General features: G+C 44.3%; 1 protein-coding gene across 6 annotated transcripts in view; it reads right to left on the bottom strand.

The window, feature by feature from the left end:
- Positions 1 to 27,284, bottom strand: part of SLC7A3 (solute carrier family 7 member 3) — a 221,230-nt gene that overhangs the window by 38,565 nt on the left and 155,381 nt on the right. For 4 of the 6 annotated variants that reach the window (XM_029607239.1, XM_029607241.1, XM_029607240.1 and 1 more), the window contains one exon: positions 16,345 to 16,419. The exons of 1 other annotated variant lie outside the window; for it this stretch is intronic. In XM_029607239.1, coding sequence (XP_029463099.1) covers positions 16,345 to 16,419 — 75 coding nt within the window. Of the gene's footprint in view, positions 1 to 16,344; positions 16,458 to 27,284 lie in introns of all 6 variants that reach the window. One more of the 6 variants, XM_029607244.1, reaches the window with a different exon arrangement.

The following is a 27,284-nucleotide window of genomic DNA, read 5'->3' as shown; positions in this document are numbered from 1 at the left end:
CATTAGTTCTGATCAAAGATATTTTGTCCTTACAGCCTAGACCACATTGTGTTCCTACATCTTTTTTAGGACAAATAACAGATAGTTTTAACTCAAAATTATTTTATTTTCAATTCCAGCTGTTATAAACAAATCCAAGGAGTAGCCATGGTGCCACATTAGCCCCAGATATAGCCAATTTGTATGTATCAAATTTTGAAGAGAAATGTTTGTATCAATCCGGTTGATTCAACACAAACTGTGACATCACTGCATTGATGGCTTTTTTTTTTTGGAAGACTGATTTACATCTTTTGAATGATTTTTTTTGGTTGGTTAAACTAGTTAGATCAACATTTGAGGTTTTCTATTCAGTCATATCGTACTTATATTGCGTTCTTGAATATTATGATTTTTAAAGAGGGCAGGAAGATCAGTACTTCTATATATAAAAATTAAAAGATAGTCTCCCTATCAGCCAATTCCTCCATTTAGGAGGATTATAAAACTCAAACTCGTGTCATGTCTCAGCATTTTATGCAGCAGGGCTATCCTTGACCAGTTGTTAGAAATGTCTATAAGAGGGCTTTGTATACTAACAGGTCTTTGCTATTGCCTTAAAAATCTAAAGATGGGATTTTACATGTGTGCTATACTACACTGATTGTACTAGGGAGATAGTGAACATTTTGAAATCTCTTTTGCATGTGTTGACTCTGCATCACATTTCTGAAGATTTCCCAGGAATAGCATTTTCACGAGGTTGCAACATCCGGGACAGAGTGGTACACTATAACCTTGATCCTGACAACAGTGTAAATTTATTATCCTCAGTCCAAGGATATCAACAATGTGTGTGCTTATAGCTTAACAAGGATGGAACAGGTTCATCCATGATCAGGACGTGTGATTAAATTGAAATCCAGCACAGATTGCTCCTCACAAGGGGTGGTATATCTTATTCAGTGCCCTTGCGGACTGATTTACATTAGACATATAAAAAGAAGCATCAGAGTAAGAATGACTGAGCATAAGACCTGTTTGAACACTTTGAAGCTGTCAGCTCCCTTGGTATTGCATTATTTAAAATACTCACATTCCTTTCAGGATCTGAGATAGACTGTACTGGAACAGCCTAGCCTTCAATGCCGCAGAGGTGATATTCAGAAATTATTAAACAGGCGGGAACAATTCTGGACTTTCTCTTTTCCCCTGGGGGTTTGAATGATCTCATTGACTGGTATTCTGTGATTTAATAAGAACTCGTATATTTGCCTGACACTCACACGTGGTTTTTACGTCACTTCCAGTTTTCCTTTAAACCCAGTTTTCTTTCTTCATGTTTTTTCAGAGATTTCTAAAGTTTAGAACATGGATAGACTGTCCACGAGTGAAGCAGACTGTTATGAAACACTGTTCCATGTTGGGGCATCAGTTAACGTTGAGAATTACAAGCTAAGTACTACTTGAACTTTGATATTGTTTTTTGCTCACTATAGTAGGTTTAGATAATTATGATTTGGGTCCTTAAGCATTAAGTGATAACATCCGTATGGCTCATTTTACGTGCATTTAAAACAAACAAAAAAACCTCTTAAAAATACCAGAAAAGTGGGCTAAACTTCGGCATATATTTCTACTATTAGCTGATTAAGTAGCGGTCCTACACATATATATTGGTCAAATATTTTATGTTTGGTAGTTCTTTAAATTGTATTATCAAGACTTGTTTTTTCTTTTTACATTTATAATCTTGAGGTATCTCAGAATTCATTGTTACTGTTAGTGGGCCATTATTGGGATCAATAGATTGTTTTAACTCCTTAATTAGCCAGTTAGATCCATTTGAAAATCCACCTGTAGTGTTCAAAGCTTTAAAAAAGTATGCTCGGCTGCTGCCAAGAGTATAGATTTGAGTATACTGAAATGAGATATCAGAATTTCACAGCAGGATGTACTACAAGATCCCTCCAGATCAAGGAAGGCGAGGAACATGGGAAATACCTCTTCTCCCCCATACCCAGAAGTGGGAGGTGGTAGCCTAGGGTTCATCCTCTACTATCTCATGAGAAAAAGAACTTGGGGGCTTCACTGCATCTTTTAAATACCCAACCCCCACACACAAAAAAGGCAAAATACCCTTATTATATATACCTAATCAAAATATAGATTTTAAGAGCCTTGTGTGCACAAAAACAGCCATTTTACACGCAAAAGTGGGGCTGTACAGGAGCTATGCGAATTTTACATAGCCAGGACGGGCGCACGTACATTGAGGTTCAATGCAGGTAGCAGAGACTGCAGGATACAAATCAACTCCTCTTTTTAGAATTTTCATCACTTACCTTGCTAAAGCCAGGTGTAGAGAGGGATGTGGGAAGGCTTATCTCTGCTTGCCTCCTTCCAACTGCTAAAGGAGCAACATTCCTCTCTCTGACAATCCCTTATTCACACACTCCCTCCCCTGACTGTACTATATGTGGTACCTTAAGCAGATTGTGCTGTCTACTTGGTTCTGATGCCATATTGTTATTGTTGCCAAGGAAGAAGCATGGGGGGGGGGGGGGGGGGGGGAGTTGCTGGGTTTCTCTTGTAAGTTGCTTGCATGAGGCTAAGCCAGTTTCTAACAGTTTCTAGCCAACTTGCAGTTTCTCTCATTAACTCTTTACAAACAGTAAAATAAAAACCTAAATAAAAAGGGAAAAGGCATAGAGTTCTATCCCAGTCTGAACCACTGAAATAGCAACATTAGTAAGCCTTTGCTCACATAAGGGCAAACATTTTTTTTAATGTCAATTTTACAATGGATACCTCTGAATTTATCTGCAACACCCCCCTCCTAACTCCAACCCATCTCTCAAAAACTCGCCCTGATTCAAAGTGACCCCATACAATGGTCCATATATAGAGTATCAAACTGAGCCCTATAAAGAGGTCTCTCTCTCTCCCTCCCTCCCCCCCATCTCAATGTTCACTGAACTCCTGTGTCTAATGGAGAGCTGTAGCAAAGTGGTATGCATAAAATGTGTACAGCTGCAGACATGTGCACTTGAAGAGAATTTTATAGCCCACCTGAATAGGTTATAAAATAGCGCATATTTTTGTGCGCGGCAAGATATGCGTGTTCCCTGTACGTACCAGGATCAGTCCAGACTCCTGGGTTTTGCCCCCCCTCTAGCAGATGGAGACAGAAGTTTACAAACCAAAACTCCGCCTATATCTAGGCTGGTGCCACCTACAGTCTGGCAGTATTCTTCTGTCTCCTAGCAGGTGGAGAGGGTACAAAACCTACAGTCTGTGCTTGGCCTAAGTTTTTTAGGTAGTAGTTAGTTGAAAAAAAAAATAAATAAATACGTAGCAGGAGTTAGAATCAGATAGGGGAAGGACCGCAGAGGCTTGCCTGCTGGTCCCGGTCCCCGCCTCCCAGGGGAGGGTGAGGTCCTGAGGGGACCGTTCCCTCTGGTTGAGGCTGCCGAAGAGTGGGGGAGCCCCATATTCCGGCATTCCTTCGAGGCTGGGGGTGACACCGGGGATCCAGTTCACTCCCCCCAGCTGGCTCCGGAACAGAGGATTAGGTTTAAAAAAAAAAAAAAAAGTTTTGTTTTTGTGTTCCTGCCTATTCTCTCTCTCGCTCTCTCTCTGCCTCCGGGGACCGCTCTGATCGCTGGCTCATTCATCGGGAGGGGGAGGGCCTGGTTTGTTTTCTTCGCGGGCTCTTCTCTCCTGCGCTGCGGCAGAGCATGCCGAGGCAGGCTGCTTGTCGGGCCTGCAGGTCCGCAGCGGAGCGGCTGTCTAGGGACAGCCTCTGTTCTTCCTGCATTTTCGGGGGAGAGGGAGCGTTGGCGCCGACGTTGGGGACCCGGGGGGTAGGCAGCCTCGCGCCGGGTCCTCCGCAGGTGTAGCGGCGATTTCGGCCGGGTCGTCTTCGGGGCTCCCGGGGACGTCCGCCATTTTGGGTTTGATTTCGGTGGGAACGGCGGCCATTTTTTCGCCTCAGGGAGCCGAGGCAAATGCGGGGCAAATGGATAGGGGGGAGGACATCCCTCCACCGCGTTTATCCCCCCAACACAGGGCGCCTGGGGGGGACAGATCGGCGAGGCCCATTACTGCCAGGGAGGATTCTCTCTCGGAAGGGGATGAGGATAGGGGGTCCTCTGATTCCTCATTCAATTCGCAGTTTGTGCTCCTTATGCACAAGACCTTTAAGGCCCGCCGCATGGCCAGGAAGAGATCCCAGGAGAACCCGCCTCCGGATTCAGGTTCTAGAGCGGGGAAGAGATCTATGCCCGTCCCAGTGTCTGAGGGCCCGGCCAAGGTACGGCCCCCTTCGGTCCCGGGTTCCCAGAGGTGTGCAGGGTTCCTCTACGGATTCAGAAGAGCCTGCAGAGGATCAGGACCTTCCGCCCCAGCCCCTGAGGGGGGTTGAGGGGGACGGGGAGCCGGGGGCCACGGGTTCCAGAGTCGCTCATGGGGCAGAGGGAGATGACCCGAAAGTGATTAGATTGTTCCGGAAGGATGAGCTGGGGCCCCTCATTCCGGAAATCCTGGGGGAACTGGGGATCCAGCTCCCTCAGGTGGAATCATGTCTCGGCGTGATGGATCCGGTCTTTTGGGACTTCGGGGTCCTCCCTCGGCTTTTCCTTTGCATTTCTCGGCCTCAGATTTGCTCTTTAAGGAGTGGGATACTCCAGGCTTGGGGCTGAAGGTGGCAAAGGCGATGGATAAACCGTATCCCCTGCCGTAGGACGCTCTGGACCTGTTGCGCTTGCCGAAGATAGATTCGGCGGTAGCGGCGGTGACAAAGACGACCACCATCCCGGTAACCGGGGGTACCGCGCTTAAGGATTTGCAGGATAGAAAATTGGAAGTTCAGCTTAAGCGGATCTTAGAGGTCTCGGCGTTGGGAATTCGTGCGGCGATTTGCAGTAATTTTTCCTTGAGAGCAGGTCTTCTCTGGGCGCAGCAGCTGTTGGCCAATGAATCCCTGTCCTCGGAGGAGGCGCACCAGGCAAGTCGCTTAGAAGCGGTTATTGCCTACAGTGCGGATGCTTTTTATGATCTTTTGCGCACCTCTGCCAGAACAATGGTTTCCGCGGTAGCTGCGCGGCGGCTGCTATGGCTCCGTCATTGGTTAGCGGATGTAACCTCCAAGGCCCGGTTGGGCTCCTTACCCTTTAAGGGGAAGCTGTTATTTGGCAAGGAATTAGAGGATCTTATTGAATCCTTAGGTGAGAATAAGGTGCATCGGCTGCCGGAGGATAGGCCAAGGTACCATGGGGTTCCAGCCTCTCGTCCTCGTTTTCACGGCGGTCGGTCACGGACGTCTCGGGGTTCGAGTTCTTTTTTTCGTCACAGTGCTAACCGACAACAGTCTTATTCGCAGTCCTTTCGCGGGCATTGTTTCGGTCGTCCGGGAACCGGTCAGAATGTGCAGGGAGGTAAGCCTGCACAATGATGTGCGGCCGGTCCATTCCTTCGTACCCAAAACTGGCGGCAGGTTGAGCCGATTTTACGAGGAGTGGACCAGAATCACGTCGGATCAGTGGGTACTAGAGGTGATAAGACACGGTTACGCGTTAGATTTTTTACACCGGCCGTCCCGGTGTTTCCTGGTGTCGCCTTGCGGTTTTTCAGAAAACGCCGGGCAGTACGGACGACGCTGGCTTGGCTTCGCGATCTCGGGGCAATTGTTCCGGTTCCCCCTGCCGAGCTCCGCACGGGCCAATATTCCGTTTACTTCGTAGTACCCAAGAAAGAAGGAACGTTTCGTCCCATCCTCGATCTGAAGAGTGTCAACAGATGTCTTCGAATTCCTCGGTTTCGGATGGAAACACTGCGTTCAGTGATCGCATCCGTGAGGAAGGGGGAGTTTCTGGGCTCCCTGGATCTCACGGAGGCATACCTCCACATTGGCATTCGACCGGACCACCAGCAGTTTCTCCGCTTTGCAGTGCTGGGGCAGCACTTCCAGTTTCAGGCGCTTCCGTTTGGCCTGGCGACGGCTCCTCGAACATTCACCAAGATCATGGTGGTGGTGGCAGCGCGACTGCGCAGAGAAGGTCTGTTGGTACATCCGTATTTAGACGATTGGCTGATCCGGGCCAAGTCTGAGTCGCTTTGCCAAGTGGCTGTTCAGCAGGTGCTCCAAGTGTTGCGTTCTCTTGGTTGGGTGGTCAATGTGTCCAAGAGCCACCTGGTGCCGTCACAGTCCCTGGAGTATTTGGGAGCTTTGTTCGACACACGCCAAGGAACTGTGTCGCTCACGCAGGGACGATTGGCCAAATTGCAGACGCAAATTCAACAGTTGTTATCCAAGCCGGTGCCGATCGTCTGGGACTACTTACAGGTATTGGGGTCCATGAATTCTACCCTGGAATTGGTTCCCTGGGCATTCGCTCATATGCGTCCTTTGCAGTCAGCGTTGCTATCCCGCTGGCGCCCAATATCGGATGACTTTCGCCTCCCCTTACCATTGACCCAGGAGGCCAGGGCCAGCATGGCTTGGTGGCTGTGTCCGAACAACTTGAGTTGAGGGGTTTCTCTAGAGATTCCGTCGTGGACAGTGATTACCACAGACGCCAGTCTGTATGGTTGGGGAGCAGTCTGTCTAAGGCAGTCAGTACAGGGTCAATGGTCGCCTCAGGAGGCGTCGCAGTCCATCAATCGATTGGAGACTCGAGCAGTACGGCTGGCTCTGTTGCAGTTCCTGCCTCTCATCTGCGGTCGTTCCGTCAGGATCCTTTCGGACAATGTGACCACAGTGGCTTACATCAATCGGCAAGGGGGGACCAAGAGTCAGGCTGTGGCAACCGAAGCTCGGTCATTGATGATAGGGGCAGAGAAACATCTGAGCAGTATAGCGGCCTCTCACATAGCCGGGGTAGAAAACATCCAGGCGGATTTCCTCAGTCGCCACTGGCTGGATCCCGGAGAGTGGGAGCTCGTGAAGGAAGCATTCCAGCTTATCTGTTCCCGATGGGGCACACCCGCAATTGATCTGATGGCAACTTTCAAGAATGCGAAAGCTCCTCGTTTCTTTGCTCGACGTCGGGAGACAGTGGCAGAAGGAGTGGACGCTCTGGTATTGCCGTGGCCGACCGATGTGTTGCTCTATGTGTTTCCTCCGTGGCTTCTCATAGGCAGGGTGTTACGACGAATCGAGGTGCACCCAGCGGACGTGGTAGTAGTCACTCCCGAATTGCCGAGGCGTCCGTGGTTCGCGGATCTGCTGAACCTGGCGGTCGAGGAACCACTTCGTTTTCCATGTCTTCCGGATCTCCTGCACCAGGGGCCCGTTTGTTTCAACCAGGTAGATCGCTTTTGTCTAGCGGCATGTTTTTTGAGAAGCAAAGGTTGAGATCCAAGGGGTATGCGGAGACGGTGGTATCTACTCTTCTGCATTCGTGTAAGACGTCTACGTCGTTGTCTTATGTGCGAGTCTGGAAGGTGTTTGAATCCTGGTGTCTTGCGCACGACATGGTGCCTACGTGGGCGGCTGTCTCGGATATCCTTCTTTTCCTACATGAAGGTTTGTCTAAGGGTCTTTCCTGTAGTTCCTTGAGGGTGCAAGTAGCGGCTCTAGGTTCTTTGCGAGGACGGATTCATGGAGCGTCGTTGGCAGCGCATCCGGATGTAGTGCGGTTACTTCGGGGGGCGGGGGGGGGCGAGGCATTTGCGTCCTCCGTTTCGGCAGCCTTGTCAGTCCTGGAATTTGAAAGTGGTCCTTAAGGCATTGTGCGCGGCACCTTTCGAACCCATTCGAAAAGTCACCCTTAAGGATTTGACTCTGAAGGTGGTGTTCTTGGTGGCCATTGTATCGGTGTGGCGGATCTCTGAGCTTCAGGCTCTGTCGTGTCGAGAGCCCTTCTTGAGGATTTTGGAGTCGGGGATCTCGTTGCATACGGTTCTGTCCTTTTTACCCAAGGTGGTTTCAATGTTCCACGTGAACCAGACGGTCAAGCTACCATCGTTTTTGCAGGTGGATGGTTCGGATCCCATGGCTAAGGATCTTCATAAGTTTGATGTGCGACGAGTGCTGTTGCAATATCTGGAGGTCACCAATGCCTTTAGGGTGTCCGACCATCTATTCATGCTCTACAGTGGACCTCGGCGGGGTAATGCGGCTTCCAAGACTACCATTGCTCGTTGGTTAAAGGAAACCATCCGGTCAGCATCTCTTTTGCAGGGTCGGTTGCTACCCGCTGGGCTGCGAGCCCATTCTACTCGCGCCCAGGCCATTTCCTGAGCGGAATGCCACCATATTCCTACAGAGGAGATCTGTAGGGCGGCCACCTGGAAATCTTTACATACGTTTGCCTGGCACTATCGTTTGGATGTCAAGGCTCCAGGGCCGACGGGGTTTGGAGAAGGTGTGCTCAGAGCAGGCCTCTCCGGCTCCCAACCCAAGTAAGGTAAGCTCTGGTACATCCCAGGAGTCTGGACTGATCCGGGTACGTACAGGGAAAAGAAAATTAGGTTCTTACCTTTGTTAATTTTCATTCCTGTAGTACCACGGATCAGTCCAGAGTCCCACCCAGTTGTGGGGCTGATGCCAGGAGAGGCGGTGTTGTCTGTGTGTTAGTCTCTTTATCAGTCAGAATGAGATGATGTTCAGTACCTCGGGTTCTGTTCCCAGTTGGGGGGTTGTACACCGGTATCGAGGTTGTTTGTTATCTAGTTTAGTTATCACAGCTGTGATAGACTGACTACAGAACAAAAGATAAGTGACATTAATGGCATTATTTGTGCTGCCATCATTGCAATAATCTGGACGTGGACATTTCAAAGAGTTTCACCACTGAGGTACCTAATGATTTTTGAAGCCTTACTTCAGGCTCACAGACACGATTAGCTGAACTGCCAAGCAGCATCGTATGAAGGTACACTCAGATTTCACATTTCAATTAGACATCCATATAACAGGTCGTATATTGTTCTGTTTAACCAAGCATTTCCTTAACCCCAACCACCAAGCTCTTAACCTCATCACTATCGACATCAGCCTCGACATAGTCAGTACCAGCAATTATACCAGCATTTATTCTCATTTTCTTTAAAATATATTGTATTTAAATTGTATTTAAATTATAATTCCCATGTTCACTTTAATTTATTATTATTATTTATTATTTATTTATCCAAGTTCATCCTACCTTGTTCACTGTAAGACATTATTCTATATATTGTCAAGTTATTTGTTGCAATGTAAACCGAAGTGATTAGTAACTATGTTACCAGAACGTCGGTATATAAAACTGTCAAATAAATAAAATAAAAATAAATAAAGAGCCACACCTCCCCCTTTTCTATCCACTCTGTCCTTCCTTAACAAGTTATAGCCTGGTATTGCTGTATCCCAATCATGAGATTCTGTGAACCATGTCTCTGTGATAGCAACAATGTCCAATTCTGCCTCCGTCATTATGGCCTGCAGATCTGGGATTTTATTTCCCAAACTATGAGCATTTGTAGTCATAGCTTTCCAGGTACTCTCTTTAAGGTTATTGCTTTTCCTATACTCCTTATGAGATTTTAGTTGAGATTTGTTATTCACTTCACTCTTTCCTTTTGCAGTTGTGCCACTGATGCCAGAGTTATCCATCTCAATTAGCTTTTTCTTTTGGTTATGGATCTTGAAATTCTGCATGCATTGGTTTTTTCTCTTTTCTGGTAACACTTCAATGTTTTTCTCTAGAACTTCTTCAGTTATAAATATAGGGAAGGCTTTTTGTTCTTGTTGCATTTGATACTGTGTGTGTCTCCTTGTTACAGGTCTAATTCTACCAGAGCCCACCGTAATCCTGGTTTTTAATGATTTACTAAATGACCTGTTTGAGTGGGGGGGGTATACTTGTTGGCTTCCCATCTGTCAAGAATGGGTGACTGTGGGACACATGTGTTATCCTACCTGAGTCTACTGTATTTCTTTTTCTTGACTCCTGGTTATTCAATGGTATTGGGGAATTATTTTCTGAGTAATGCAATGTGGGTGTAATTCTTGTAATTGAAGCTAATTGAGCTGTAACCTCAGTCAGCTCCTTTTTCAAAAAAGAGAGCTGTGCACAGATTGGGCAAGCTCCAAGTCTCCAGATGCTTTCCCTCAGAATAAAGGCTCCACAACAGTTGCATTGGATAGTTCTCATATTGGTAAATTTTTGGATTGGTATTTCCTTAGCCGTTAACAATTTACTAATTTATCTTGTTGCTAATGCTAATTTAGTCAGTCTATATTAGAAATCTAACCTGGGACAAGCTGGGTAGAGCAGGACACTTTCTGGAACTTTAATAGTCCTTTAGCTATTAAATGATCCCTCAGCACTTCTGTACCAATATTAACCAGATTATTAAAGAACAGCTATACAATAATAGAAATGCAGGTATACTGGATCTTAAAAACAAACAGTTTGCAAGAAACCAATTACAAATATTATATAATAACAGACCTAGAGAAAGGTATAAACAGAGCAGTTCTACTGCACAGAGAGCCCAGATATTAATGGAGCACAGAGCAATGATTAGAAGGAATAGTGAAAGAAATCCAGCAGGTTTGTTTTTTTGGGATTTTTTTTTTGTTTTTTTCACCCCAGAAAGAGCACCACAGAAATTAAGAGTCAGAGCGCTTGAAAGAGGGGAAATTGAGAGACTTTCTTATTACACAGAGTTCAGAGGCTAAGAATCAAAGCACTAGTAGAGGAGTATTAGAAACACATGTGACGAGATATGTGATGAGGTATGTGACGAGAACCCCGGGCAGAGCGCACCAAGTTGGCCAGCATTCTACCAGATTTATTTATATGCTGATAAAGTTTGTACTGATAATATAAAGCACTTTTTTGGGCCCTCTGATGCAACAACGTATTCAGTTCCCCCTGGATTGTCAAAAACTGCACGAGCCTCACTCATATTATTTCTATTCAAGCGAGTCCGTGCCCTATTTAATTGGGCTGTCAGAATAAAAATTCTATGATCCATTGCCTTTTTTCTATGGGCCATGTATGAAATTATGTTCCTCCGCAGCACTGCCTTTGCTGCATACCAAAATAGTACCAGGGAATTTATATGCTGTGCATTAAGTTCCGAATAGTCCGCCCATTTAGCCTGTAAATACTTCTGAAATTTAACATCATTGGCTAAATAGAATGGAAACCACCCATGAGGGGAAGTGGGGCTAGAGGAATCTCATACTAAGTCTAAGCGGACCGGAGCATGGTCAGATATAATAATTCCATCAATAGCTGCTGTGCGAACCTTGGATAGGCCACTCACGCTAATCAGGAAATAGTCTAACTTTGAAAGGGTACCATGTGCTCTAGATATATGGGTGAAATCTTTTTCACCATGGTGCAACACAAGCCACACATCCATCAATTGCAGGGAGCGTTCCAGAAAGGCGGGTCCTTTGCCATATCCAGAAGGCTGCCTGGCAGGAGGAGATTTATCTAAATGGGGATCCCGAAAGGTATTAAAATCACCCCCACAATGATAAGGTCATCTAAGTGTGGCAACAAGAACTGATATATCTGCCAAAAAAAGCTGGGACTGATTATTGGGGGCGTAAAGATTACATAAAATCACCAGAGTTTGATATAGATCTGCTATCAATTAAGGGGTCCTTAATTTCGTTATGTATTTGGAGGGGTAACTTTTTATTAACCAGAATAGCCACAACTGCCGACTTGGTGGTGGCAGAAGCATAATGAACCCCCCCCCCGGCGCAATTTCTCGTGCTCCGCATTACTAAGGTAAGTTTCTTGCAAAAATGCTAGATTGGCTTTCCTCCTTTTCAGTAGGGACACAATCTTAGATCTTTTAATGGGCGAGTTAATCCCACATACATTCCAAGTAATTAAACTAGTGACTTTACTAGAGGCAACATGTAGTGAAGTCTTTCGCTAAAAGCCATGTCATTTGTGAACCACAGCGAGGGTCCTCCCAGCAGAGACCACCTACTGCCTGACAGTCGATTCCTAAATGTTGACACACCAGAGTGAGAAAGAAGATACAATACCACAGATTATGGACAATTGTAAGACCTAAACCCCAAGAATCCTATTTCCCCTCCCTCCCCCCCTTCTCTCTTTTCCACTTCCCATAACAGAAATCAAGATCACTACCATGCTGGCTAACCCTCCCCCCCCCCCATTGGGACCCCATCTGCACCTTACCACGGCCATTCAATGGAATCTAATGTACAGAAATGTTGTGATGAGAAGATACATAGGTGCCCTTGCCAAAGCAAGCAGAGTAATAAGTACTTAAAGGTTTGGAAAAAGTTTAACAAAAAAACACCCAACATGGGCTATATAAACAATTATAAGACCAGTAACCCCCATATAGGCAATCAAAATCCACAGAAGGCAACCATGGTCCAGGTGAGTCAAATATATATTTGCACCTTAATGCTAAATGCTAGATTGGCTGGACTAATTATTCAAAACAGGAAGAAAAAAAAATGCAACCCAGATCATGGTTACCAGATACTGGTGCCCCAGTCCTTCCAGGGTCTAGAGTCTCCCCAGAAAAACTGTCCCCTTTAAACCTCAGGTAGTCAGACTGAATGCACAAGTCAGCAACCGGTCCTGCCGGCAAAGCAGAAAAATAATCTTCAACTGGTGGGTCTCTGGCTCAATAAACTCCAGGTGCCCCAGAGTGTAAGGGTCAGAGAACCATGCTTCACTGGTTCAGGCAGCTTTTTGTGGCTCAAGCATGGGGTGCAGATGTTCCCTTTAATGAAAGCCCCAAAGACATGGGAGCCAAGCAAGAGAAACACCCCGACTCGCAGGTAATCAGGTAAAACAAATTTTAACCAGCAACTGAGTTGGTCAGTGCAGTGGACATGTGCATCATAGTTACATGAACCGGAACGTGAAAAAAGAAAAAAAGGAAGAGAAAACAGCGTTTAACCCAGGTCACGAGTATCCTAAGTACCCAAGGGTCAAACATGACACATATGGCAGTGCTCCAGTTATAGAAATGTGAGGATAAAGCCGACAAACTAAAAGTTCAAGTTCCAGATTAATACTGTAAACAGATTTGCAAGCAGACAATAAAAAACAGAAAATGGAAATCTGGCTGTGGAGCCATTTTGTAAAGTTCAAAATGATCCAAATGGGACAATATAAACAATTATAACACCCCAAAGGCGATGGCAGCCCTTGATAGTAGGGAACAAAAAGTACATCGACTGCCCAAGATGATTTAATCTCTGCCACTTATCCTGAGATCAACTGCTCAACAAGAGGAAAAAAAAACCCATTTCCATTGCAAGCACTAGGTGTCAAGCCTCCACATGTCCGGCAATTGAGTTGTTTGCTTTTTTCAGTAGCATCCGCGCTTCCTCAATGGTATTATACCATGACACGCCATTAGTTGTAGCAACCTCAGTCGGGCCGGATATAGCAACGTAGCCCACACACCTTGGGCTATTAACTGGGTACAGACCAGGGCCATTGCTCTCTGCTGTGCCGCCACAGGGGCCGAGAAGTCCTGAAAAACAAGGACTCGTGCATTTTCATATGAGAGCTCCTTTTTGAGTTGCACGGCTTGCAGTATTTCCTGCTTATGGGCATAGTTAAAAACTTTTGCTACTACAACTCGCAGCTTAGCTGCATTTTGCACTTGGGGTCCCAATCGGTGCGCTCGTTCTATGCACAGCTTGCCATGCGCTCGAGACAGGTCCAACTTTTCTCCAGCCAGGCTTCCAATATCGCGGATAATTTTCTGTTGTCTAAGGCTTCTGGTAATCCCACGAACCGCAGGTTAGACCTGCGGGATCGGTTTTCTAGGTCCTCGATCCTGGCAGCTTGTTTTTCCACTGCCACTTGTAAAACCCCGATATCGGTTTGCACAACCCGGAGGCCATCTTGTGCGTCTGACACGCGACTTTTGATCTCCTCAAACCGTGCTTCAAACTTGCCCAAATTCGCTGATATTTCATTAATTTTAGTAGAAATGTTTTTAAGATCTGGACCCAAGGCCTCCAGGACCGTGTACTTTATATCTGCGATTGCTGCAACTTGGGGGCTGTTCGGCGGGCTCGTGGCAGCCATGACTGGGGCTTCCGCGGGTTTGTGATGCTCCTTTCCCCTTTCCTTATCCTTTTTCACTAAACGAGCAGACATTCCCAGCCCAATCGAATCCCAGACGATTTAGCCATGACTTAGTACTAATTTAGCCTTACTTTATCGCCATTAATGGTGTAGATGGGGTCCGATGCAGTAGGCCTGGCACCGAGAGAAAGACTTACATCCTCCTCCCTCACATGATCTCCACGCAGCCCTTTTAAAATCTACCTTTTAGTTTATTTTTGTTTTATTTATTTATATTTCACCTTTCAGGCACTTCAAAACAGATTATATTCAGGTAATGGTTGCTGCTTGGTCTTGAGAACATAAATGATTTATATCATCTTTGATTATCATACGTATTGACTTAATACTTTGATTGGGTGACCAAAAAGGTGTATGGTCTTCATCGAATGCCTTATGAGGAGAAATTGAAGAATCTGGAGGAAAGGAGGAGCAAGGGTGATATGATACAGACCTTCAGATACTTGAAAGGTTTTAATAATCCAAAGTCAATGACAAACCTTTTCCATTGCAAAAAAATCAGCAGAACCAGGGGTCACGATTTAAAACTCCAGGGAGGAAGACTCAGAACCAATGTCAAGTATTTCTTCACGGAGAGGGTGGTGGATGCCTGGAACGCCCTTCCAGAGGAAGTGGTGAAGACTAAAGCTGTGAAAGATTTCAAAGGGGCGTGGGATAAACACTGTGGATCCATAAAGTCTTGAGGATGTGAATGAAGAGAAGAGGCATGAGGGTGGCTTGTGGGAATGACTGCTACTACCTGTGATTAATAACCTTATCAAATAAACACACACGGTTAATGCGACTCCAACATTGCTCTATGCTTCAATGGCAAGTGGAAATGTGGGACAAAGGATTTGTATTCACAAATAAATGTGGGAGTAGCTTGCTTGTTGCAGCGGTTTCTACCCCAAACCAATTAAGCCTCATACTTCACTTTGAATACATATATAGCCTAGCTCACTGCTTCAGCAGCAGGGGGAATGAAGATAAGAGTATGTACATTCAGACAACTACCAACAAGGACTGAATTGCATAGTCTGGGTAAATAAGCGTGGGAGTAGCTTGCTTGTTGCGGCGGTTACTACCCCATACCAATTATGCTTGATACTTCACTTTTATGCAGCTCCAGCACTGCTCTCTACATCAATGGCAGGGGTGGAAGGAAATTAACCAAAAATGTTACCAATAAGGGTCCTGACCTCAGCGGTCAAAGTAACAGATAAGCATGAGAAAAATAACTGTGAAAGCTTGCTGGGCAGACTGGATGAGCTGTTTGGTCTTCTTCTGCCGTCATTTCTATGTTTCCATATGTTTCCATGATTGTGTTTAGATAGATTTTATGCTACTTTTCATTTGTTTTATGGAGAAATTAATTCTTAACTGATAATTTCCTTTCCTTGAGTCCAAAACCCTCCCTTTCTGAAAAGGATGTTTTCTGCTGTTTTGCTATTTGTGGCTTCTGATAAAATAAGCTGGGTGTTCTCAACAAAATTAGTTGGGCCACTCCAGTCCAGATGCCTGGATTATACTCCAAAATGGCAGATGGAGGCAGAGAACAGGTTTGCTGCATCACCCTTTATAGGATTCCATGCTGCACTCAACCTGCCAGTATTCTCTGTATTTTAACAAGTTACAGTAAGATACAAAATCTCTAGCCATACAACCAAAGGGCTTCCAGGAAACAAATTTGAACAAACAGACAAGATCAGAACCCTCAGAACATTCAAAAGAAAAACCAATGTTTTCTAACTCGAGTGGCCCAGCTAATTTTGTTGAGAACACCCATCTTATTTTATCAAAAGCCACAAATAGCAAAACAGCAGAAAACATCCTTAGCAGAAAGGGAGGGTTTTGGACTCTAGGAAAGGAGACTATCAGGTAAGAATTAATTTCTCCTCTCTTCATCCAGCCAGACGAGTTCAGATGCATGGATGTTCCCAGCTATCCCTCAACTTGGTGGGATACTACCAACCCCACTTTCAAAATCCCTAAGCTAAACTCTCTCCCTTCCACAGCTTGGATATCAAGGAGATAATGTTTTGAAAAGGAATGCAACGAAAACCAAGTTACTGCCTTACAGTGGCAACCAAAACCAGCATTGCTTAAGACAGTAACTATGCCCTGGTACAGTGGGCCCTCAACCTCTTGGAAAAAGGAAGGCCACAGTCCATGTAGGCTGCACCTATGACTTCTTTAATCCACAAAGCTATTGATGCTTTCAATGCTACCTCACCCTTTCTGAGACTACTGAAGAGAACAAAGATAATCAAGTCACCTTCAAGTAAAGCAGTAAAATCCTTCTCACATCCAGATGGTGTAGGTACATATCTCTTCCCTGCATGAGTCCCTCCTGAAGAAAGGCAGACACCACCTGATTAGATGAAACCTCTGGAAGGAGAAGAACGAGAGGGCCAGCACTAAGGGGAAGATTCCTCCCTCCCTCAACCCGCCCAATTCCCGAAGCCCACCCAACAGCAGCACCAAACAATTTAAACAGTAGCAAAGTGCTGGAAAAGCAGGTAGGGAGGCCTGCACAGCTGCCACAATCAACAGCTCAGAGATCTGTGTCTTGGGTGAGGAAGCACCCCTCCCCCCCCCCCCCGGCCCCGCATTAAACATCCAAGAGGAGAAGAATGAGAGGGCCGGCATTATGGGAAAGATCCTTCCCTCCCTCAACCCGCCCACCTCCCGAAGCCCACCCACCAGCAGCACCACCAATTTAAACAGCAGCGAAGCACCGGAGGAGCTTGCGCCAGCTGGTGCAACCCTGAAGTGCAGCCTGAAGTCTGAACAAATCCTCAAAAAAATCGAAATAAATTCAACTACCTTAAACTCAATAAAATAAAAAACCTCAAAAATGGAGACATCTTCATCCATTGAAAAAAAACAAACAAACCACAAAAGAAATTAGATACCTGAAGAAAAAACAAAAAAACATCAGCAGCATTACAATAATTTTATTAATCCAAAGTGTAACAATCTCACTGAAAACTTTCCAATCCTTATACTAACATTCCTACTACTAAATGTACAATCCCTACCAAAAGTATGATTTGCATTTTAATGTAAGAATGTCGGTATATAAAAATAATAAGTAAATAAATAAATAAACAAATAAATAAATAAATAAAAGAAATACCACTTATAAATCCATATTCTACATCAGTGTTTCTCAACCTTTTTTTGGCCGGGACACACCTGACAGATGGTTCTCACATGCCTGACACACTGAACATGGGCTAAATGTAAACATGCACTCTGCATCCACAGAAATCCCCTCAACCCCCAGCAATGAATGCAAAGCAGATCGAGGGCATTACCCTGTACATTTCGCCATACAAAAAAGATATTCTGGTTCTGTTGACATCTCAGTAAAAGTAAAAACAATTCCCTTTACTACCAGGCACAATAGCCTTCCTTATGAAAAGACAGTAATTTAACTCTAATGCACGTTCTATTGAGAAAACATAACAAATAAGATCAATACAAATGCCTTCATACTAGTAAAATACCTCACCTCGGTCACACCCAGAACTGACCTTCACCAGGTACAGAAAAACCACAAATTATAAATATGGAAACAAACTGGAATGGAAAACCAAAAAAGCCACTCTGCATGCAGTGCGAACGTAGAGAAATGGAAAGAGAAATTTAGCACCTAACAGACTCTCAGGATTTGCAATAATGCACACAAACTAACCCACACAAAGTTACACCTGTATTATGGAACACACTCAAACAGTAACAACCCTATCTAAGAAATACAACTATTAAACCAGGCCCTAAACACTTATACATTTCCTATTGGGAAAACAGAATAAGCGAAGCTGCTATAGAGCCCCACACAGAAATAACTGTAAAGCTATACTAAAAATGTTACAAGACAGCTGATGAACAGAATAATATCCAACAATTAAAAACTCATAAAAATTATTAAAACATGTCCAAATATCAATAAAATATTTCAAAACAGCGGACATTGCATAATACCCAATAATTAAAATGGCAGTCAATCAAGAAAAATACATTTTAAAAGCCACCTTTACTTACCCTCTCCAGCAACTCTCCTACTCCTTTCCCTTTCAGGCCAATAGCACTCACCAGAAGCAGCAAGGGCTGCTGAAGCTCTGTCCTCACAGTCCTCTTCCTTAGCGCCCACAACCAGTCACTCACACACACACCACCCCCCCCCCCCCCCCCCCCCCCAATTAGACTCCACGACCAGTCTTGGTCTCTTTCACACCAGTCACTTTCCTGACCAGTCTCTCTCAAAATCACACAAAAATGCTCTCGCACCCATGCACACCAGCTGTCACCCAGGCATCCATTCACACCCACGACACACCAGCTGTCATCCAGGCATCCATTCACACCCACAACACACCAGCTCTCACCCAGGCACTCATTCACACTCTCACACACAAACTCTCACCAAAAACTTCTTCCTTCACCGCAATGGAGATGGGGTCCTGTGGTGGCCTCAGTCAGGATCGGGTTTCCTCTTCGCTGCCACGGAGATGGGCTCCCATGGCCGCCTTTCTTGGTCGGATTTTCCTCTTCGCCGCCACAGGGATGAGCTCCCATGGCGGCCTTAGTCAGGGTTCAACACTGCCATTCCTCCCACCCCATCCCCGGGCTATGCGATGCCTGCCTCACTAGCCAATCAAAAGCTTCCTCCCTTCTTCCTACTTCCACTGGCAGGTAAAAGGAAGGAGGCTTCCAATTGGCCTGCACGGGGGCAGGCAGAATGAAGGAAGCTTCCCATTGGGCAGTGGGGGTAGGAAGAAAGGAGGCTTCCAATTCGCCCGTGAGGGTTGGAAAAAGGGAGAAAGAAAAGTACAATGGGGCAGTGAGACACCGGGAGACGCGACACACCTGCCGGTGTTTGGCGACACACTGGTGTGTCTCAACACACCGGTTGAGAAGCACTGTTCTACATAACTGAAACTTGGCTAAAAGACTTTGACAATGTTCTTCTAAACCAAATTGAATGTCCGAACCATGAAATGTTCCATTTTCCAAGACCTAAAAGAAAAGGAGGAGGCCTCTTAATGATTTACAAAAAAGAACTCAAACTCAAACCATACAAAACTGAGATAAAGCCACCACATGAAGTGGCAATACTTAAATCACAAAAAATAAATATTGGTCTAATATTCAGCCCCCCAGGATCACTGCTAAAAGATTGTTCACCTTTAATTGAAATCTTCACAAAATCATTCCCTAACCCTGAAACCACCTTAATTGCAGGAGACTTTAACTTACATATAGATAACACACCTAAATCCAACTCACGTAAAATATTCATAGACACAATGAAAGCAATGGGAAGGACCTAATTTGTAACTAAACCAACACACAAAGCAGGCCATAGACCATATCCTTGACCTTATTTTTGCCAATCAAAATAACTGAAAAATCAATCTATCCCAAAAAGTTGTTCCATGGTCAGACCATCAACTAATTGAAGTTAATATTACACTCTAAACCTCACAAAAAATAAAAACCAAATATAACCAAACTATCAAATACAGAAAAAAAGTAGAACCTGAAATTTTAGAACAACATATCAAAGATTTTTGGACTCAGATATAAACAATACTCCATCACCTTTTGATCTCTGGCAAAAACCCATCAATGAAATATTTGATCTATGTTCCGAACATGAAAAAAGTCTCTACTAAAAAGAAAATTATTCAAAACAAAAGAACCATGGTACAACGAGGACTTATGACATACCAAACAAATCCTAAGAAAATATGAGAAGCAATGGAGAAAAAAACGATCAACAGAAAACCTTGCAAAATACAAATTACAACTATCTAAATACAGAGAACTAATAAATAAAGCAAAAAAACAATACTATGCTAATCAAATTCAAGGAGTAATCTACAACTCTAAACTACTCTATGAAACCTTATCAAAGATCCAATATCCTCCGCTTCAAACAATTATGACTTCACAAAAATCTCTTGTATTGATTGTGCAACCTATCTCCTACATAAAATAAATACCTCAAGTCACAATTCTCCAATGACCAAATAGATAACTCAGAATCTCACCCTACCAAACCAAAATGGACTTCTTTCAACACAGTATCAAAACTTGAAGTGAATCGATCAATAAAATGAAGCTTGCATCCCACCCACTAGTTCCCATCCCAGCTAATACCCTTAAAAAAGTAAACACTATTGCGGCAATGAAGACGCATCAGGCAGGATTCATGGCAAAAAGGGCAAAAAGGGCTGAACACTCCCGTGGGTCCCTTTTTATTGTACATACATCCATAGCATACAGATGTACCATCATCCTAGCATACAGATGTGCTATACATCCTAGCCATAGCATACAGACGTGTCATTAGACCATTGGCTCAGGGGGTGCGTACAGATCATTTCATTGGCTGCTGAAGCCTATACCATATATGTGTCTGTCTTTTGCCTGCAGCTGAGGGTTAATTATAAGCTAGAGATTTAAGATGTGCTAGTCTTGCTGCATTCAGTGCAAAAGTCAGAGAGAAGGGAAGTTAGAGTTTAACCCCTGACATGGCCTGCTGGCCATCAGGAGCAAAGCTCATAATTCCCACAAAACACTGTAATCACAACAATATTAAACCAATCACTATCACAAGGAATAGTTCCTAAGATGGCAAAATAAGCTATTATGAAACCAATATTAAAAAATAAAACTGGAAAATTAGATGACTGGGACAACTACAGACCAAACTTACCTTTCATCTCAAAAATATTAGAAAAAGCAGTTCATTCTAAATTAGAAAATCACCTGGATGACAATATTCTATTCCCAAACCAATCTGGATTTAGAAAAAAACGTTCAACAGAAACTCTGCTTATATCCCTAACAAACATACTAAAAGGATTCGATCATAATGAATCATATTTACTGGTTCTACTATACTTAAAAGCAGTATTTGACAGCGTGGAGCATCATCTAATCTGCCAACAACTAAAAGAAATTGGAATTGCCGGAAAAGTTCACAAATGGTTTTCCACCTTCCTTAAGAATAGAACTTTTCAAATAAAATTAAACCACCGAATAGACATATTTGAAATAGACACGGGAGTTCCACAAGGCTCAGCACTCTCGGCAACCCTATTCAACATCTACCTCCTTCCAATATGCACTCTCTTAGAAAATCTGAACATGAACTTTTTCATATATGCTGATGATATTCAATTTTACATTCCATTTGATAAAAACTTTGAAAGAACTACAGCAACCTTAACAACATATATGAGCTCTCTTCAACAATAACTTTCTCTTGTAAAAAAACACTTAAAATAATATGGTTAAGAAGAGACAACAAAAATCTCAAACAACCCACTCTCAACCTTGGAACAGTCAACATTACAACTTCAAATGAAGTCCGTGACCTTGGAATACAGATAGATGAAAATTTCAACAAGAAAAAATAAAAGCAAAATAATGAAATCTGGGTATTCTAAACTCAGAATCTTATACTATCTAAAACCTTTACTTACCTTCCAAGATTTCCGCACAATCCTACAAACAATATTTTCAAACATGGACTATTGTAACTCACTTATGTTGGGCTTTCCCGCAAGCACAATTAAACCACTACAACTTCTCTAAAATGCTTCAGCAAGACTCCTTATAGGAACTAGAAAATTTGACAACATTATCCCTTCTTTAATCGACCTTCACTGGCTTCCAATAAAAGTTCAGAATCCATTACAAAGTATTATCCCTCATCTTTAATATCATAAACAACTATGATCTACCTCCTTCAGGTATAACAATAAAAAGCTACAGCCCGCAAAGAGATCTCAGATCTCAAAACAAAAATCTTCTTACAATTCTTTCAAATCTGAACACTCATCTAACCCAAATAAAAGAATGAATGTTCACAATAGCAGGACCCAAACTATGGAACGATCTATCCGGATCAATAAGACTGTTAATGGGAAAAAAGAAATTCAAACAAGAACTTAAAACCTGGCTCTTCATAAAAGCCTATGAACTAATGTAAAGAGATATCTTGTAAGCCACTCAATGAACATTACTCCAGAAATATTACCTCTCAGCACATCAAATATTTGAATAAAATCTATTCCAAACTAAACAGAAATAATCAATATTAGATTGTTAACTTTGAATGTTTTGATTAATTGTTATGGTTATTGATGTTTGGGTGGATCCTTGGACACTGTGGCAACTGACCACGCTCACGGGGGGGGGGCAGTCCTGTGAGGGACCACAGTGTCGGGCTAGACTCTGGACACACAAACACAGATTTGAATCTTTATTTAAACAGTTTTGGAAATCACCAGAGGTGGCAGTAATGAGTAGTAGATGTTGAGCCCAGCTGGGCGAATATCCCACAGGATGCTGGAACAGCGAATCCTCTGCTTGGCTGAGCTGTAGTGGAAAGAGACAGAGTTATGAGTACACAGTGAGAAACATACAGAGTCCCAGGTAGAATAGGAGAAGCTCAGAGACAGGGATAGCAGGCCCTCGAGGAGCGAGTACCTGATCCCTTAGAGCAGAGAGACTCAGTTGTATTGTACTCACACAGCGATTCCACTAGACGAGAGATCTGGCACTGGAACAGAGGGAAGGCCCTCGAGGAGCGAGTACCTGGTTCCAGGGAAGCAGTACTGTGGAATAGATGGTATTTGTACTCACAGATGGAAACTATTAGTGAAGTCTTCCAAGTAGAAAGTGTTGTAGAAGCAGGCAGCGACTCAGGGAACATGGGCCCTCGAGGAGCGAGTACCTGTTTCCTGATAGCACCTGAAAGAAGCATAAGAGGCCCCCGATGAACAGGTACCCCGTTAGCAATAAGAGTTCCAGATAATGCTGGAGTGGCAGAGTAGCTTCGGTACAGAGAGCGAATCCCATCCGTAGTGTTCCGGGGGTTGCTAACTCGATTAGCTAGCAAAGGTTGTAGGCTTAAATATCCGGGCAGCGTGACATCATCTCAGGGGGACGCCCCTGAGGTTCGCGCCAACAAGAAAATAAAGATGAGGGCGGCGTGCGCACCCTATGGTACCTTGGAGGAGCATGGCGGGAAGCAGCACCAAAGCCGGTCCGGGGACGCCTGAGAGGTCCGCAAACAGACACCGCAGCAGCCAGTAGTCCGAAGTGAGCGGGAGAAGCCACAAGAAGAGTGAGGTAGGCGGAGCAAAGCCGTCGCAGACCGACAGTTGCAACATTAATAAATAGTATTACAATAGATATCATTACTCTAAATAAGAACCTGTTAATACAATATTTTACAATGTAATCAAATGCAATTTATGTAAACCGTTGTGATCTTCTATTCGAACAATGGTATATAAAAAGCAGAAATAAATAAGAATGACAATATCTTGGGAAGTTAACAATGGCACTATGTGTTCATATACCACCACCTCTGAAAAACTCAGAAAAGGCTCTCTACAAGACAGCTTGAAGCACCGAAACACATCTGGCTGAACAGATTGCCACTAAAAACACCACATTAAGAGTAAGATTGGCTCAAAAGGTTGACAGATTAGAAATCTCAAAACCAAATTTAGATTCCCAGGCAAGGACTAATTCTCTCTCTGCAGGGATTACGATAGCGTCAGAGACAGAAGTGACAAGAAGATTTTTCAAATTCAGCGCTGATTTCAGACACCTATTTGTATATTTACAGAATCTACCGCATTCATAAGCTTGCTGCACCCCTGAAGAAGGAAGAAATTCCGAAACCCTGCAGTGTCGGGCATTTCGACAGCAAGCGGCAAAGAATACCTGAAAGGAACCCGTTTTCAGGACGACCATTTAATAGCCCCGGCCGGGGAATACGAGCGCGTACCTGAAAGGGACCTTTTGACTACAGTTCAACGCGGCACTTGGCAACTATCGCAACAGAGTATTTTACTCTGACTTCACCCACAAGTTAAGTACCATGCTAACGTTCAAGCTAAGAAAATGTGTAGCTTGACAACAAGACAATAATATTTCAAAGCAACTGATGATTAAAACCTTTGCACATAGAAGCATTTTTGCTCTTATGGGTCACCTGGCACATAATCCAGGAACCTAGTGCATTATGATGGTTGCTGAACTAACACAGCAAAAGTACTACATAAGTCCATAGTTTTCACTGAGAAATAAGTATATATTTTGATTTTGATTTTTTTTCTCCCTTTAAGAGGGTTTTTTTTTATATATATATATATATATATATATATATATATATATATAGTACTCTTCAGATCTAATGACATTAGGAATTCCCTTTGTCTCACCACCACCGTAACAGACCCTAAGGTTTCCATTTTGAAACGAGATGTTCCAATTTTTGTTGATCTTCTTCAGATCCGATATGAGATGAAAGGTACCTTCCCCTTCTTTAGAGCTACAAAGTACATCGAGTTCTTTCTCTGGCCTCATTGAAACAGTGGCACTGGAGCCACCACCCCTAACAGCAGGAGATGATCAAGAGTTACCTACACTACCTCCACTTTTCAAGTAGGATGAAAAAGGGACACCATAAACGCGTCTGAAATAGGATAGGACAGCTCCAGGGCATAGCCATTATTGACCACCCCTAGAACCCACTAATCTGACATAATCTGGAACCATCTCCAGTAAAAGGCTGACAACTACCTACCTATTTCCTGAAACTGTCTGGGTCCCCAAACGTTCATTGTGAATTCAAAGTACCCACGGCACTGCCCAAGCAATGTCTTTACCTCCTATTTTATTGTTCCAAAAGGATTGAAACCTACTGTAAGGTATAGATCACTGGCTACCTGACTATCTCCCTGACATTCCATGCTTTGGATGCCAATAAAAACTCCTGGAGGTAATGCATCTTAAAGCCCTTTTGGGCTTAACTTCCAGCAACTTGGATGCCTTAGACTCTATGGCCTTCACAAACTTTTATAAGACCTCACAAAACAGAAGATTCTCCTTAAAAGGAAACTTGACCACCTGAGCCTTGAATATAGAAGCCGCTGACCAGTTATGCAACCTCAACAAATGCTTCAATGCTACTAGCCAGGACTCAAAACAGATCATATGAGGCATCTGCCATATGAGCTTGCCTCAAAGACAGAACCTTCTCAGGAAGTTTCCTGTAAACACCAAGACTGATGTAATCCAGCCCTAACCACAATGTCACTATACAACCATTTGTAGAGTCAGATCCGAACCTTCAAATGCATGCTCAAAATCAGATTCAATCCATCTATTCTGAGCATCTTTGAGAGGCGCACCACCCTCTTCCAGACCTGAATTTAGGAATAGGCAACATTGGTGCTGGAGGCAGTTGCCTCATTTTGATATACACTGGAGCATTGCTGCTGTTGTGCTTCATTCGGGGCCTGCCTGCCTCCCAGCTGCTTACCTAAAGTGGTGCTGTTCTGAATCTGCAGCAGTAGCAGCAATAATAACCTAGAAGAAATTCAGCACAAGGCCTGCAGCTTGTGGTTGCACATTGAAAGCCCTGTTTCTTGCACAGGATTCCATAGTAACAGGAAGCCCGTGTGGGAGGAAGAGGCAAGGCCATGAGCGTGAGGCCACAGGCTGCAAGCCCCATGCTGAATTTCTTCTAGGTTGCCATTGCCACTGCTTCCATGAGATCGGGAGAGCGCCACTTTAGGTAAGCAGCTAGGAGTAGACCTCCCTACCTCCACAACTCAGGAGAGGGGATGGAAAGAGACACCCTTCATCCCCCGGTGCCTATAAGTGCCAAAAATGGAGATCCATCCCTGCCCTCTACAGGAATTGTGGTCTTCCTAGTAACCACACAAATTAGTGTAACCCACTTTGGATCTTTCAGTTTCTCCCCCTTCTGTGCATTCAGAGGATAAAGTTTATTCATGGCCATTCCCTCTTTGAAACTAGCTTCTAGAGATTCCCACTGCCCAGAAATCAAATTTTTTATGGACCTGTGCAGGGCTTTGGAAAGCTTTTGCAAACCTCCATGAAGTTGGAGTCTTTCTTCCCCTTCTCCTCTAGTTGTCCTGGAAAATCCTTGGACTGAGGGGGAGTTGCCTCTACCTGTAGGGAGGAACCTCACAGGTCCCCACTATCAGTAGGCGAGGCTGATGGAAGCAGAGTCCCTGCTGGAGCTTCACCAATACCAACCCACATTCCCCTTAGGTTGAGCCCTCAGGTGCTGGGGCTGGCCGGTCTTAGGTGGAGAGTCTGAGGAGGTGGATGTCCAGGAAGTTGGAACGTTGCAGGCAGCACGCTGAAGGGTCGGATGAGGAACAGCCAGGGGTTTGAAGAAGAGAGCGAAGTGGTGAAATAGGCCAATGTCAGGGGCAGGCAGTGAAGCTCGAGGTCCAGTCCAGGCAAAGGTCAAGGCAGGTGACGAGAAGTGTAGGGTTAAAGTCCAGATCAGTCCAAAGGGAAGGAAGGAGAAGGCGAGGAACTCAAGAACTGGCAATCCACTACTCCGGAGAGAGTTCATCTACTGCCAAGGTAAGGGCTGAGGGCAGGGACCAGCATTAAATAGGTCGAGTGCGATGATGTCATCAGCACGGGGCCCCAGGCTTTTCCTGCCATGGGCCTTTTAAATTCTGAAGAGAGGCGTATGTGCGTGCCTAGGATGTTGGGTGCAGGAGGAGGATGTCGGCAGCATTCCCCAGCTGCAAAGAAAGACAGTGGCAGTGTCGCCAGCACCTGGGGCATGAAGAGCTGGAGGTGTCAGAAGCCTCAGAGGTGCAAGGGAGCAGCAGCGGCTCTGTGGTAGTGGCAGCACTCAGGGCCGCAAAGATAAAGGGTAGCGACAGTGACTCCTAGCCACTATGAGGGATTCCAGGACAGTCTAACTTCTGTTAGTCAGCCAGAGTGACTCACTGCTCTCTTGATTAACAAATGTTGGTACCTAATCAAACCAAATCACACTACCTTAACACCTTTCCAAGGTGAGTAACTGAACTGAACTTTTCAACCTTTTTACTTAGGTATACACTGCTCCTAGCTTATTTCTAGCTTCTGGCTACCTTTTTTTTTTCTTTTGTAATATACAAACACTAACTTCTGCTTATTAGCTGCCTTACTGATTGACTATTTAAAAATACAGTCTAACCTGTTTATTCACTGCCTTACTGACTATTAAAAGCACAAACACACTAAATATTCCCCAATAGTTAACTTCGCCCCAATACTTTTAAAAAAGAAAATTTCCCAAGCAAAAACGTACTCATTCCTTTCAGCCACCAGCAAGGTGATCCTCTCCTCTCAGTGCTC

This window comes from Rhinatrema bivittatum, chromosome 6, assembly GCF_901001135.1.
Source record: "Rhinatrema bivittatum chromosome 6, aRhiBiv1.1, whole genome shotgun sequence".
Taxonomy (NCBI): Eukaryota; Metazoa; Chordata; class Amphibia; order Gymnophiona; family Rhinatrematidae; genus Rhinatrema; species Rhinatrema bivittatum.
Note: the sequence above shows the minus strand (reverse complement) of the source record. Positions and strands in the feature narration are given on the sequence as shown.